General features: G+C 37.0%; 1 protein-coding gene and 1 pseudogene across 1 annotated transcript in view; both read right to left on the bottom strand.

Annotated features, from left to right (window-relative positions):
- Window positions 1-12827, bottom strand: part of TMPRSS11A (transmembrane serine protease 11A) — a 54166-nt gene extending 41339 nt beyond the window's left edge. Inside the window, exon 1 of the mRNA XM_058722397.1 lies at window positions 12736-12827. Within this exon, the coding sequence (XP_058578380.1) occupies window positions 12736-12746 (11 nt within the window). The 5' untranslated portion in view covers window positions 12747-12827. The remainder of the gene's footprint in view (window positions 1-12735) is intronic.
- A 1285-nt stretch (window positions 12828-14112) lies between these two features.
- LOC131508295 (U2 spliceosomal RNA) lies at window positions 14113-14225 on the bottom strand (annotated as a pseudogene).
- Window positions 14226-14440: the final 215 nt, after the last annotated feature.

Genomic DNA, 14440 nt, shown 5'->3' with positions numbered 1-14440 from the left:
GAATATAACAACAAACAGAAGCTCTGTGGAGTGTAACATTATTTAGCCTCTTAAATGATTTAAAACCTAAATTCAGGGGTGCCTGAGTGGCTCAGTGGGTTAGGCGACCAACTTCAGCTCAGGTCACGATCTCGTTGTTTGAGAGTTCAAGCCCTGTGTCGGGCTCTGTGCTGACAGCTCAGAGCCCGGAGCCTCCTTTGGATTCTGTGTCTCCCTCTCTCTCTGTCCCTCCCCTGTTCACGCTCTGTTTCTCTCTGTCTCTCAATAACAAATAAACATTAAAAAAATTTTTTTTAAATAAAACCTAAATTCAGAAGTTAAGGATAACTTGGAAACTATTTGGTAAAATGTAACACATTTTCCAGGTGAGAAAACTGACACCCAGAGATGATTAAACGACCTCTGATGTAACAGAACTAGTGGTCATCTCAGACTCACGCCTTCTAACTCCTAGGGCACCATTGTTTTTCCCACAGTGCCACACTTCCACTCCATCGAGTGCATTCTCTTAAATTGATTTATTATTTATATATTCATCTATTCACTCATTCATTCCTTCTTCATTTATTTGACCATTCATTTTCTCAGAGAATCTTAGTATGTTTCCAAGACATTCAAAATCAATAAGAGAACCAAAGAAGGAAGGCTAGAACTTAAGGAGACTTAAGGGCTTTCAAATCTGTCTCCTCATCAGAGTTTCTCTGAATAGGGCAAATGGAGAAAGTAGATGACAGGAAGATCACTGTTATAGACTGAATGGTAGGACTCTTAGCAGAGGAATTGTTCAACAACCAATAGCCCACTGCTTCAAGTGCCGTGGCAGTCATATCTAGAAATCCCATACTGTGAACATCTGGGCAGGGGGAATGACGACCAACAAATAGGTGTGTTAGGTTCTCCTTTTGTGAGAACCTCTGGGGAATAACAGGTGTACAATGCCACATTACAAAAGCTGCAGGAGCCATAGTCTAAATCTGCAGCTATTTAATCCTGTATGAATAAACTGTCAACTCAGTATCAACTTTTATGAATAATATGATATGAAGAGATGCATGAAAGCCAATATGCATCATTGACTTTCCATTCTGGAGAGGTCCTGCTAGTGATTTGCATAATATCACTTCAGATTTGGAGAAAAATAGGCTCAGTAAAGCCTTGGGAATCTAGCCTGATTGTAAGTAGAGATGCACTGCACCATTGTGCCCATGCATTTTTTTTCCTGCTTTACTTGCATCAGAAAACAAACACTGATGTATTAATTTTCTATTGCTGTGCAACAAATTACCACAAAGTTAGCAGCTTAAAGCAATACCAACTTATTAGCTCACGGTTCTGTACATGTCATGGCTGAGTTTTCTGCTCAGGATCTCACAAGGTTGAAATCAAGGTGTTGATTGAGGCAGCTATCTCATCTGACATTTGTGATCATTTTCTAAGCTCACTTAGGTTCTAGGCATAGCTCAGTTCTTTGAAGTTGAACTGGGGTCCCTGTTCTCTTGCTGGCTGTCACAAGCCTCTCTCTCTCAGCTCATAGATTCCACCACATTATTTGCATGTGGCCCATTCCATCTCTACAGCCAGCAATGGAGAATCACCCTCCCAACAAATCTCTTACATCCTGAATATCTCTCCAGGTAGAGCCTAGTCCTTTTCAAAGGTGTCACCTGATTAGAGTAGGTCCACCAAGGACAACTTCCCTATCTTAAAGCCAACTGATTTGAGACCTTAATTATATCTGCAAAATTCCCTCACAGCAGCACCTAAATTAGTGTTTGAGTGTCCAGTGTGTACACTGAGGGATGGGAATCTTAGAGGTCATTTAAAATTTTTTTTATCATAGCTGGAAATATAACTTTCATGAAAATGGACAGAAATCTCTATAGCCTTCAGAGAAAGCATGTGATATTTAAAATTTCTAATTTTTGTGGAGGTTGTAGAAAACTATTTCATTAAGGGGCGCCTGGGTGGCGCAGTCGGTTAAGCGTCCGACTTCAGCCAGGTCACGATCTCGCGGTCCGTGAGTTCGAGCCCCGCGTCAGGCTCTGGGCCGACGGCTCGGAGCCTGGAGCCTGTTTCCGATTCTGTGTCTCCCTCTCTCTCTGCCCCTCCCCTGTTCATGCTCTGTCTCTCTCTGTCCCCAAAATAAATAAAAAACGTTGAAAAAAAATTAAAAAAAAAAAAAAGAAAACTATTTCATTAAAAGGAAATTTCTATGTTGAATGTACAATTAGAAGAAGAGTAAGGTATATTTTATTCAACTAAAAATTTGGGGGAATACAAAATAAACTCTTGGAACTTGAAATGGGAAGGCAGCTAAAAGTAATCCTTGTTTAAGACCTATTTGGCATTCTGCATTCCTTAAAGGAAAGGGCAAGTACAGATGATACTTAATTCAGAGTAACACAATTTATAATCTGTATTAAATCCAATTTATCATATTCATTTACTTTCATTAAGTTTGAGTATTCAGTGTTTAAAAGGGCATATGCATGACATCATTTTTCCAAAGATGTCAATGAAAACATGGTGATAATGTGAATAATTTTGTGACTTTGCTTTCTGCAGTTTTTCAGACTGAAAAATACACATCTTGAGGAATATATAGGGCAGTCTGAACTGTTAATGATCTGAGTTGGGGTATTCTTCAGTAACCAGACTCTAAGCTGAGGACTTTTATATGTGTGAGTTCAAAGAGGTTTGAGTCAGCAAAAGACATAATAGACCTCTTTATCCACATGGATTTTCCTTTTTCTAGAAAGGCCTTCCCTGAAGGCAGCAACTTAGGCTTGCTCTACAGTCAACCACATGCCCATTATCGTTTTATCTATAAACTTTAAATTTTTCTATTTTCAGGATCAGTCTTCTGTTTTCTTGTAGATGCATGTTATCATTATACAAATGTAAATGCATGTGAATAGTATTCAAATGCCAATTTGCAGACAGATTATGTTCCCATAAATCTTCATAAAGATAGTTTCTTGAAGTTTAAAACATGCAATCTTATTTAAAAATAAATTATTGGTTAGCTTCCCAGGCCACCTACAAGTTTACTGAACTTCTAATGTAACTGAACAAAGGTGTTAAGTGCATCAAATTCCTAGAAGGCATTTGGTGCAAAAAACTTTGCTCTTCTTTCCCTAGCATGGTGCCCATCCCTGGAGGAAAGTTGTTCTAGAGCCAAAGTGCCAAATTCTCTTTCTACCAATGAAAATCATCATTTCCTTTGAGTCACTCAAGTCAGATGTTTGCTACAGAAGAGCAACATTTTGTGGTAACCTAATATACTCTGACATGTGAATATCTGTTTGGGTACTCTGGGACTCTTTTGTTTAATTATTTAATTTAATTTAATTTTTTAATTAAGTGTTTTATTATAGTTCCAGTATAATTAACATATAGTGGTATATTAGTTTCAGGCATAGTATGTAGTAATTCAGCACTTCCACATTACTAAGTGCTTATCATGGTAAATGTGCTCAATCCCCTTCCCCTGTTCACCCATCCCCCACCCACCTCCTCTCTGGTAACCAGCAGTTTGTTCTCTATAGTTAAAAGTCTGTTTCTTGGTTTATCTGTCTCTCTTTTTTCCTCTTTTGTTTCTTAAATTCCACATATGAATGAAATTGTATGGTATTTGTCCTTCTCTGACTTATTTTGCTTAGCATGATACTTTCTAGCTCCATACTTGTTGCAAATGGCAAGTTTTCATTCTTTTCTATGCTGGAATAATATACCATTGTATGTATATGTGTGTGTGTGTGTGTGTGTGTGTGTGTGTGTGTGTGTGTGTGTGTATACCACCTCTTTTTTTATTTTTAAAGTTTATTTATTTATTTTGAAAGAAAGAGAAAGAGAGAGAGAGAGAAAGAGAGAGCAAGGGAGGGGCAGAGAGAGAGGGAGACAGAATCCCAAACAGGCTCCAGGCTGTCAGTGTGGAACCTGACGTGGAGCTCAATCTCACTAACTGTGAGATCATGACCTGAGCCAAAATCAATAGTTGGACACTTAACTGGCAGAGCCACCCAGGCACCCCCACCTCTTCTTTATCTTTTCATCTATCAAAGGACACTTGGGCCACTTACATAATTTGTCTATTGTAAATAATGCTGCAGTAAACATAGAGGTGCATGTATCCCTTTGAATTTAGTGTTTTTGTATGTTTTGGGTAAATATCCTATAGTGGAATTATTGGATCATAGGATGCTTGTATTTAAGGAACCTCCATACTGTCTTCCACAGTGGCTATTTTAGGGTGACCATTTAATACTAAGAGTGACAACAAGAGCTACTATGTAGTAAATGCTGACTTTGTAGGAGTTGTTGGTTGGTATATGGTCGCATCTCATCCTCCAAACATGCTTGTCAGTAGAATTATGTATCTTTGCTTCACAGGTGACTAACGTGCTCCATTCATGAAGCCAGTATGCAGAACTAGAACCTAACTTGGACTTCTGTGACTCAAAAGCCCATTTTTCTCTGTGATATCAAACTTCTTTCTGAGAGTGATTTTTACGTTTTTTTAGAACAGGCTTCCTATGAACTCAGATGAATAATGGGTGGTATTTCAAGCAGCATGAAAGGCAAGTGAAGAGTTTTAGGAAGTGAAAGTAGAGGTTGTTTGATCAGAGAGGCCACCCATCCTCATTGTGGTTAAGTCTGAAATTAATTTTGCTTTCACATTTTCCTTTCTATTGGCTTTACACTTTGATGAACTCTGAAAAAGTTAGGATTCACTTCTCTCCCTTCCCGTAGAATCTCCTATAACAGTGGCAGAGGTCACCTGGAGTGGGCAGAGGGGAGGTAGGGCTGATAGAATGATAACCATATTGGGGGTTGTCTGTAAACTTTGAAGGCTTTTATCTAATTTGACACTTTGTTTCATACTGCTACAAGTTCTCTATATATTTTATTTCTTGAAATGTGTATAAATATCCTCTTACCCCAAAGTGTGCAAGATCTTGAAGATAGTGAAAACATCATATACAGCATTGAGACATTTCTCCAAAAATGTTCCCAGGTGGTGGGGGAAAGGTTTTCCATATTCAAACAGGTTTGGAAAAAATGGGTTCAATAAAATTAGAGAGGATCCTCACTTCTAGAAGTCTCAGAATCTGGTTTTAAGTGGAAGTAAATGTGAACAATATTTCTGTCTTGGTTTTGTATATATTCTTTTCACTGATACAACCCCAGTGCCTCATACATTATCTGATTCTTAGCAGAATCTTGAATACTATTTATTGAATTGGACTGAAATAAAGGTTTTTTAAATTACATTTTCTTTCTTTCTTTCTTTCTTTCTTTCTTTCTTTCTTTCTTTCTTTCTTTCTTTCTTTCTTTCATTCTTTCTTTACTTTTCAATATTTATTTTTGGGAGAGTGCAAGTAGGGGAGGGACAGAGAGAGGAGGACAGAGGATCCTAAGCAGGCTATGAGCTGACAGGCTGAGAGCAGTGAGCCTGATGTGGAGCTCAAACTCACAAACCAGGATATCATGACCTGAGTCGAAGTCGGCCACTCAACTGGCTGAGTCACCCAGGTGCCCCTCAAATATACGTTTTTATAAAAAACACCATATCTACTCATATCCTGTGAGATTCTGATGTTCTACAGAACACAGCTTTGAAAACATAGCTCTAGATATATTTGTGCCACTGTGATGCTCCATGGAATGCTTGTCAGGAGGTTAAAAAAGAAGAAACGAAGAAAACCTTTTATATTCCTTCAGTGTTTAACTCCCAGATATGGGAGGGACAATGGAGCAAGGGGCAGAATTGATAAAATACCATTGTGAGTCCAGAGCAAAGAAAAGTTTTTGTGGAAAATGTTGAAATTGTTCAAGCTGAGCTGAATTCAGAGGTCTCAGGGAAGGAAAATTAGGACCCAGAAAAGAGAAGACTATTTCTTCACCTATCTAAGGAAATGTCTTTACTCTGGTCCCAGGGATGGAAATTGGGCACACGGGCAAAAAAGGAGCATGAATGAGAATTTTAAGGCTGTAAGAGGAAAGCATAAGCTAAAGGGGATTGAGAACACCTTTCCTAGATTCCCCGTGGATACTTCATCCCCATGGAGGGAAACTCCCACCTCCTGCCACTTCCCTGCACAGTTACTCACTGCTTAGTCATGTCTGGCTTGCTAAGCTGGATTTACTCTAAAGCCTTGTAGCTCTGTCTTTAGCAACTACCCAACCCTAATGAGTGAAATCAATTTCAGATTCTTGTCCCTTCTAGATCGTTCTGTCTTGATTTAGTAAGAGGGATTTCTTGGCTGTATTCTGAGAGGTTAGGCATTTAACTCTCTTCTATCTTCAGATAACAGCAAAATGAAGGTTCATGGTGCTAGCTTATAGCTGCAAAGCCTTTCTTAAATAGTTTTGAACTTAGACTTTGGATTAGGGGTAGAGCACAGTCACATGTTAGTTTAAATTAATGCACCATCATTGAACTAACTTCTAATTGAGAGTGGTATAGCATTAAATGATAAGAAACCAGTCTCTGGAGCCAGACTACCTGAGCTCAAGTCCTAGCTGTCATTTGGTGGCTCTGCAATATGAAGCAAGGTATTTGGCCCTTTTGTGTTTTAGTCTTCCCATTTGGAAAATGGAAATGAAATTAATACCTACCTCATTGGATTTATATAAGCACTAAGTACATTAATTCATGTAAAGTGACCAGCCCATAGTAAATACTATATAAATGTGAATTAGTATCACTATTTTTGTTGTTATTATTATTACACACTTGATAGAAATCAGCCATGCTGAGACAATGGGCATTTTACTATGAGAATTTTATGGTAGGTAATTGAGACCAGTAGTATTTTAGATTTTAGGATCATCTTGGAGTGGCCCTACAGGAAAGACCTTATATAGGAGGGGTATTAATAAATACCCCAAATATTTTTAATGCAGTATTAATCCACAAAAAATATGTTCCACTGTGGCTGGCCAAGAGTGACAATAAAATGCAGATGCTGTTTTATAAGTACAATATTAATGTGGGAATAAGGGATTGAGTAACAAAACAGAAACTTATTATGGAATGTTATACTTTATAGAAAAGATAGCACCAAACATTATGTGGTGTATGTGCACGTGTGTTTGTGTGTGTTATATGTGTGTGTTTGGTATAGTCCTGACATGTTTTGGCATAAGATGCAGTCCCACGTATTAAAGTTTGTAAAATGTGTATCAGATAAGAGGTGAAGGTCCACACTGGGATGCTATGCATGTGTGAAAAATAAGGTGTATTCAAATGCCTTGGTCAGAGCCTTGTATACCATAAATATGCCCTAACAAACTACTTCTAAGAATTGATTAGCTATTACAGTGTTATTCCTCCTTTGTCCTTTTGTTTGTCTATTCAACTATCCATCCATCTGTCCACCTATCCACCCATCTTTCTTTTTTCACAATATTTTATTGAGCCTCTATTTTGTTTTAAGGCATCATTCAAGGCTTAGAAAGGCATGGATGAATAAAACATGGATTCTACCCTTATGTAGTTCATGGTACAACCCATAGTGTTTTTGTCTCAATCTGTGCCATGTGATTGAAAATAATGAAGTATTATAAACTTCTTTTCTATAAATATTTAAAATTACACAAATAATAAATTTCCATTAAGGTAACAAAAATGAGCATTAAAAATTTTCATATAATAGAAAAAGTATATATTGATCTCTGGTCCCAGTTCTTGGCACAGAGTTCCTAAATCCCTTATAATTTCCTAAGTGATAAGAGCACCAGGAACATCATTTGTTCTGTTTGGTCTTTAACCTTGGTTCCTGACACAGAGCTCTTAGATCCCTTGGAATTTCCTGGGTGATAGCAATGTCTTTTGTTCCAATGGGGTAACTCTGGGTGGGCTCCTACATAGCTTCAGGATAGGGACTAGTCACCAGAAAGACCAAGCTATAGTTACAAGCTTGGAATTTCAGCTTCATTCCCCTTCTCCCCCCCCAACCAACCCCTCCATATAAACCTCTGGGAATGGGAGAGAAGCTGAAGATTGCATTCAGAATTTATCATGTCTATGCAATGAAGCCTCCATGAAAATCCCAATAGTATGGGGTTCGGAGAGCTTCTGAGTTGGTGCTGGGCATCTCTGTCCTGGGAGGGTGGTATACCACCAACTCTACAAGGACAAAATCTCCTGTACTGGGGACCCTTCTGAACCTCATCATATGTATCTCTTCATTTGGCTGTTCATTCATATCCTTTAATATCATTTGGAATAAGTTGATAATCTACTAGGTAAACTGTTTTCTTGAATTCTGTGAGCCACCCTAGCATATTAAAATAAAGGAGGGAGTTGTGGGAAGCTCCAATTTATAGCCAGTCGTTAAGAACACAGGTAACAACAACCTGGACTTGGGATTTCTGTCTGAAATGGGGCCAGGGGAAGTGTTATGGACGAAGCCCTTAACCTGTGGGGTCTGTGCTAACTCCAGTTAATGTCAAAATTGAATTGATACCCAGCTGATGTTGGAGAATTGCTTTGACAAAAACCGACACAGCTGGTATCATAAGTATGCGTAGTGACATAGGAAAGGAGTTTAGTGGTTTAGTAAAGGAAAACACAGGGAGTTTTTCTGAGAAAAATATTTAAAACATTTCCTTTAAGTCTTTACCTGCCCAGACAAATCCTCTCCAGGCATCCTCTGCCTTTTAGGATCAGAAGACTTTGGCCTCAGTCCTTGCATTTAATTTTTTGACATATATCTTGAGATGTTTTTGAAACCTCTCTGAATTTCAGTTTTTCCACTTGTAAAGTGGTGATAATAAATACTACCCAGAGACGTGAGGCAATAAAGTGAGTAAATGAAAGGCTCTAGCACATATCAAATTCCTACTCTGGCTCAGGAGTTTTCATGTGACTTATCTCATGTAATTGTTGACACAGCTTTGTGGAGTAGGCCTTGTTACCTTATCACCGACTCACTAATGAGGAAACTAAGAATCAGAGAGGCAAACAACACAGGTACCAGAGATAAGGGAAAGGAAGTCCTTAACTGTCTGACTTTAAGGCTGTCTGTCCCATTTGTAACCAGACCACTGTGATAATGAACGTGAAGCCTTTCATAGTATATTATTCAAATGTTGCCTATCTTATTTCTCTATCCCCAGTAGGTCAGTTTCTTGTCATTGCCCAAGATGTTTCACAGCCCCAGCTGTTAATGAATTGGGAATATAGGATGGCGTGTACAGCTTGAGTTAAAGTCACTAACTCTGATCTTGGGTAGCTTTTTTTTCCCTTTAAAATAGGCTAACTTGTATGAGGACTGTAAATAATGAATGAGACAATGTATGCAAAATGATTCACATTTTGTAAATAGATAATAAATGGCAGATGTTATTATAATAATTACAAATAAACTACCACCCAGTAAGGATTCCTACACTTACCTGATCATAAATTCTTAACATCTTGGTTTCCAAGTACTTTATATACATATCTGCCAGAATGCCTATTTTTATCCATAAGTATATTATTCCCTATATGCCACACAAGTGGAAAAGTAGGAAAGCAAAACAAAGAAGATACTAGCCTTTAATCTTGATGATATGAACACATATTTCAATTTATTGACTACAGAAAAAACCCAACTCAGTGAATCACTTTTAGCACTATGAATTTCATACTCAGTTAAAAAAAATTTTTTTTAATGTTTCTTTTTGAGAGAGACACAGAGAGCAAGTGGGGGAGGGGCAGAGATAGACACACACACACACACACACACACACACACACACACACACACAGGGAAATTGAAGCAGGCTCCAGGCTCTGAGCTGTCAACACAGAGCCCAATGCGGGGCTCAAACTCACGAACTGTGAGATCATGGCCTGAGCTGAAGTCAGACATTTAACCAACTGAGCCACCCAGGCACCCCTCTTACTCAGTTTTTGTATGAAAAAACAAAAAGTTGTTTTCTCTTGAAAGTTATCAAAGAAAGAAAAGCAGGATATCCTAATGTTAAGTTCAGATTCTGGCTCTCTTAGCCTGTAATGTAGGGCCAGTTAACTTTTATCTATACAGTGGAGATAATAATGGCATCTAATTGTAGGATTGTGAGAATGAATGAACTAATATAACATAGCATGCATATGGCACTATGAGTAGTTGAAAACTAACAAAACAGTAAAATTTAGTTACTAATTTACACACAATTTAGTAATCAGTAAGTAACATGAAGGTTTTGTTATTTTGGTTTTAACCCTGAAGATACAGTTTTTGAATAAATTAGAGAATACATTTGGCAAATTAACAAGTTGATTGACATGAGTATTCAAAATAAAATTAAACTTTAAATCATCAATATTTATAAAGATTTGCCCAGGACTACCTTTTTCTCTAAAAGATGATAATGAAGGGGCGCCTGGGTGGCTCAGTCAGTTAAACATCTGACTTCAGCTCAGGTCATAATCTTAGGGTTCATGAGAGTTTGAGCCTTGTGTTGGGCTCTGTGCTGACAGCTCAGAGCCTGGAGCCTGCTTTAGATTCTGTGTCTCCCTCTCTCTCTCTGCACCTCCCCTGCTTGCACTCTGTCTCTTTCTCCCTCTCTCTCTCTCTCTCTCTCTCTCAAAATTAAATAAACATTAAAAAAAAATTTTAAGGATGATAATGAAGAGAAAGAACCTAATTTTTACATTTATTAATAAGCAATATTGAAAATAATGAGCTGTAAGAAGAGAACGATGCCAGACTTCTGGGAACAAGACAGTAACCTGTTTGTTGATATGATGAGCCATTTGATATTTTATCTTTTATATGAAAAATAATTGAGATTTTTAAGTGAATGAATCACCCAATTAATACATGTATAGGAAGGAGTAGGGGTATGGATATTGCTAAAGGCAAATGAAGATGGGTATTCACAGCGAAGTCTGAGCACTAAGGACTATCTCTGAAATACAGTGAAGATGGTCATGAAACATAGAGAAGTAGCCAAAGTTCAATGTAGCAAAAACAGCAAAGATATGGATCAAATATATTTTGAGAAGGTGTCCACATTATATTTCTTGTTAATAGAGAAGAATGGTGAGCATGGCTATAAAACATATTGTAGAAGTACTGTACGTGGAATGTAGAGTGTCATAGTAGTAATTAAGCATTTGCTTTTCTTTAATCCTTAAGCCTGCCTATTAATGTGACCTGCCATCTCCTGAAAGTCTTCCAAATCCCGGATGAGCGTTCCATGAAGTTATCTCAAAGAAACCATACACATTCAGTTTCCCACCTTCTCCTTTCTTTACCAAATGTGATGGCTATCTCGAACAATAGCGCTGACCCCCAATATTACTCCTAATTTTTTTCCCTGAAGCCAAAAACTTTCTGTAAACCCACAAATATTCATTAGAAAAGAGGACTTTTGGTGTCTATAATCGTGATATTTTAAAGAGAATAATTTTGGGGATGTGCAATATGAAAGGTTGGAACTACTTACTGCTTTACAATATCATGACTTCCATAAACATGAAATAGGCATTTTCAAATTCAATGAATTTTAATGAATAAGCAAAATATTATGCTAGACATTTCCATTTGTGTACTCATTCATTTGTTCAACAAATATTTATGGAGTGCTGCTTATGTGTGAAGCCTTGTAGACGCTGCCCAAGGATCTCAGAGACCCTTTAGCAATTCACTATAGGACTGATACAAATGTGTATTTTATTAGTGGGGAAGGAAGCCCAGTGGAGTTCACTAACTCAGCAGCTGATCTCTGAATTTCCTGATTTCCTTAGTGGCTGATCTCCTCTCTGAAATTTCCCAGGTAGAATCCTTGCCACCCAGACAGGCTGCGGGAGTCTGGGAATACTGGACTTGGAAGTTGTAGATGGCAGCTCTTGGACTCTGTTATCATACAGCTCCATAGATCCAAAGAAGCCCCTTAACTTCTGTTTCCCTCAAATTCCTCATTTCAAAAAGGGAGTTAACGATACCTATTCTGATCTCACAAGGGTGTCCTATTAAATGAATGGCATATGTAAAAATACTTTGAAAGTGGCATAAATCAAAGCAATCGTGAAGTATTATTGTCATCATGGATGTTTAAAATCATGGTTTTAATTCCAAATAAAGTTATTCCAAGGAATCTTATTTTTTCCTCTCCTTTGCATGTGGCAAATGCCCTTTTGGGAAATAAAATGAAAGAATTCAGTTTTTTTTTTTCTTTAGTATTTAATGGGAGAGTTTTAGGGAATAGACAGGTTTGGGTCTCCTGTTTCCCTTCTTCCCACAGGAATCCTAGGATTTCTATGAGAAGGCAGGTATCTCTGTAGCTATGGACCTCCCAATCCTATTAGTTCCCAGGACTGACTATAAGGTGTAAGAAAAAGCAACAAAACAGAAAATGCTGTAGAAGATAAATTTAGTCAGATTACTTAAAGAAGGCTTTCTGTAAAACAAAGGAACACCTTCCACAGGTCCCCAAACCAGACTCAATCAGAACATAATATAATACAGTTCTTCATTAACTTCTTCTAAAATCCCAACTATTGAACCTGGCAACATGAAATAATGCTAAGAATGATTTTTAATAAAAAGATATTGATTTCAATTACAGAGATTAATTAATCCAGCTGTTATAATAATTCCAGAAATCTCACAAGATCCATACAGATTGAACGCACTGAGGACATCTCACAGGCAGTGCCCTGACATAATAGGGAATCTAGACACTGACAGACGGTAGAGCAAATAAGCCATTTGCTAAACAAAACTGAACTTACCGATACATCATCTGTAAGAGGAAGAATTTGGTCTTGCAGGTCTGCACCCGCTGAACTTGACTTTCTAATCAACTGCATGTCACCTCTAGATGTATTAGAGGTCTATGGCTGAAAGAAATTAAAACAAATTACAAATAGTTGAAATGAAACTAGTTAGACAAGTCTGAACAGAGAGCCTCAACCCGCAGGATAGCTTGAAGAAAACAGCCCAGAGATAGCATAGTCCCAATAAGAAAGCAACATAGTTTCTTTTGGTATTGACTAATTTTGTTAAAGGGAGATAAACTGGTTGAGAGGATTTGAATGAGAAATACCTTAGGAATGCACTAGGATTAAGAATTTAAAGAAGATTATTGGTAGGTATACCAATACCTTAAAGAAACCTTTATATAAAAGCTCTTAATAAAAACAATCAAGTATCCTTAAAACCTAGATTCATAATATAATTCAAGAAATAGTGTTTAATTTTTAGTTGAATAGCAGCTATCTCCATGTATGACAGGGGTAGAGTGAATTTATTAATATATAATTATTTTTCTTTAAAAAATACGTACTTCTGAGAGTATGTGCAAACAAATTCATATCAAACCAGCTTTTTTCCTAAAATGGCTTAATGTGATACGTACACATGCTATAATTTATATTTATGTAATATGAATTACAAATATATTTTCTATACATGTATATATATACATATATATATATATAGAGAGAGAGAGAGAGCACAAGAGAGAGACATTTATCAATGTGAAGAAAACAAAGAATATAAGTAAACAATATTTTCAATAAATTTTCAATCAGACATGAATACCTGCTTTTTGTGTATACTGAAACATTAGAAAAGAGGCTGAAGCTGTTTCACCATGTTGTGGTCATGGTGCCTTTCCTTCTCCTTAGAAGCAACTAATGTTATTAAGGTCCATTTTCTTACAGAATATACTAAGCATTTACACACAAACAGACACATGCACGTATACCCATAGAAAAATATATATGAGTATTGATTGAACAGTATTATATACTTCCTTGTGCAGTTTGGTTTTTCTTCCCTTGATACTCTATTTTATGTTGAGAGAAATGGATTTACCTTATCTTTTTTAACAGCTACATGCAGTATGAATATACTTAGTGTTTAGCCTTGATTATAATCTCACAACCAAATGATAGCCATTTAAAAGGAAACCCTACTTTAAATGAAAATTTAATGGTCATTGCCTCTAACACTTAGGGAAAGTACCATTCAAAAGAATCTTAGTACTGTAGAATGCTTTAAGTGCATAGACTCTAGAATTAGATGTGGGGTTCAAATGTTAGAAGTTTCTATCTGTAAAATAGGAATAATACTATTGACTACCTTTTAAGGTTTTTAGAAATGTAAATGTGTCAATATATGTAAAATACTTAGAATAGTACCTTGTGCAATGGAAGCACTACAGAAATATTAACTTTTAATATTACACTTGATCTTAGCCAAAAGGCCAAGAAGCGATATCATTAACTTTTAATATTAAGATCTTAGTTTATTTGCATATATTTTCTTCCTATTTAACAGAGAAACACTTAGTGAAGCTCATTATGTTGAGTTATACAAGGAGCACACGTAGTTACATTCTTCCTTTCCATCTTTTCCCTGCTGTTTCTCTGACACAGGGTTCCATGGAATAGTCAACAGTGGCATGGACTTAGAATGGAATACTGTTTTTTT

Source organism: Neofelis nebulosa, chromosome 3 (assembly GCF_028018385.1).
Source record: "Neofelis nebulosa isolate mNeoNeb1 chromosome 3, mNeoNeb1.pri, whole genome shotgun sequence".
NCBI classification, from domain to species: Eukaryota; Metazoa; Chordata; class Mammalia; order Carnivora; family Felidae; genus Neofelis; species Neofelis nebulosa.
Note: the sequence above shows the minus strand (reverse complement) of the source record. Positions and strands in the feature narration are given on the sequence as shown.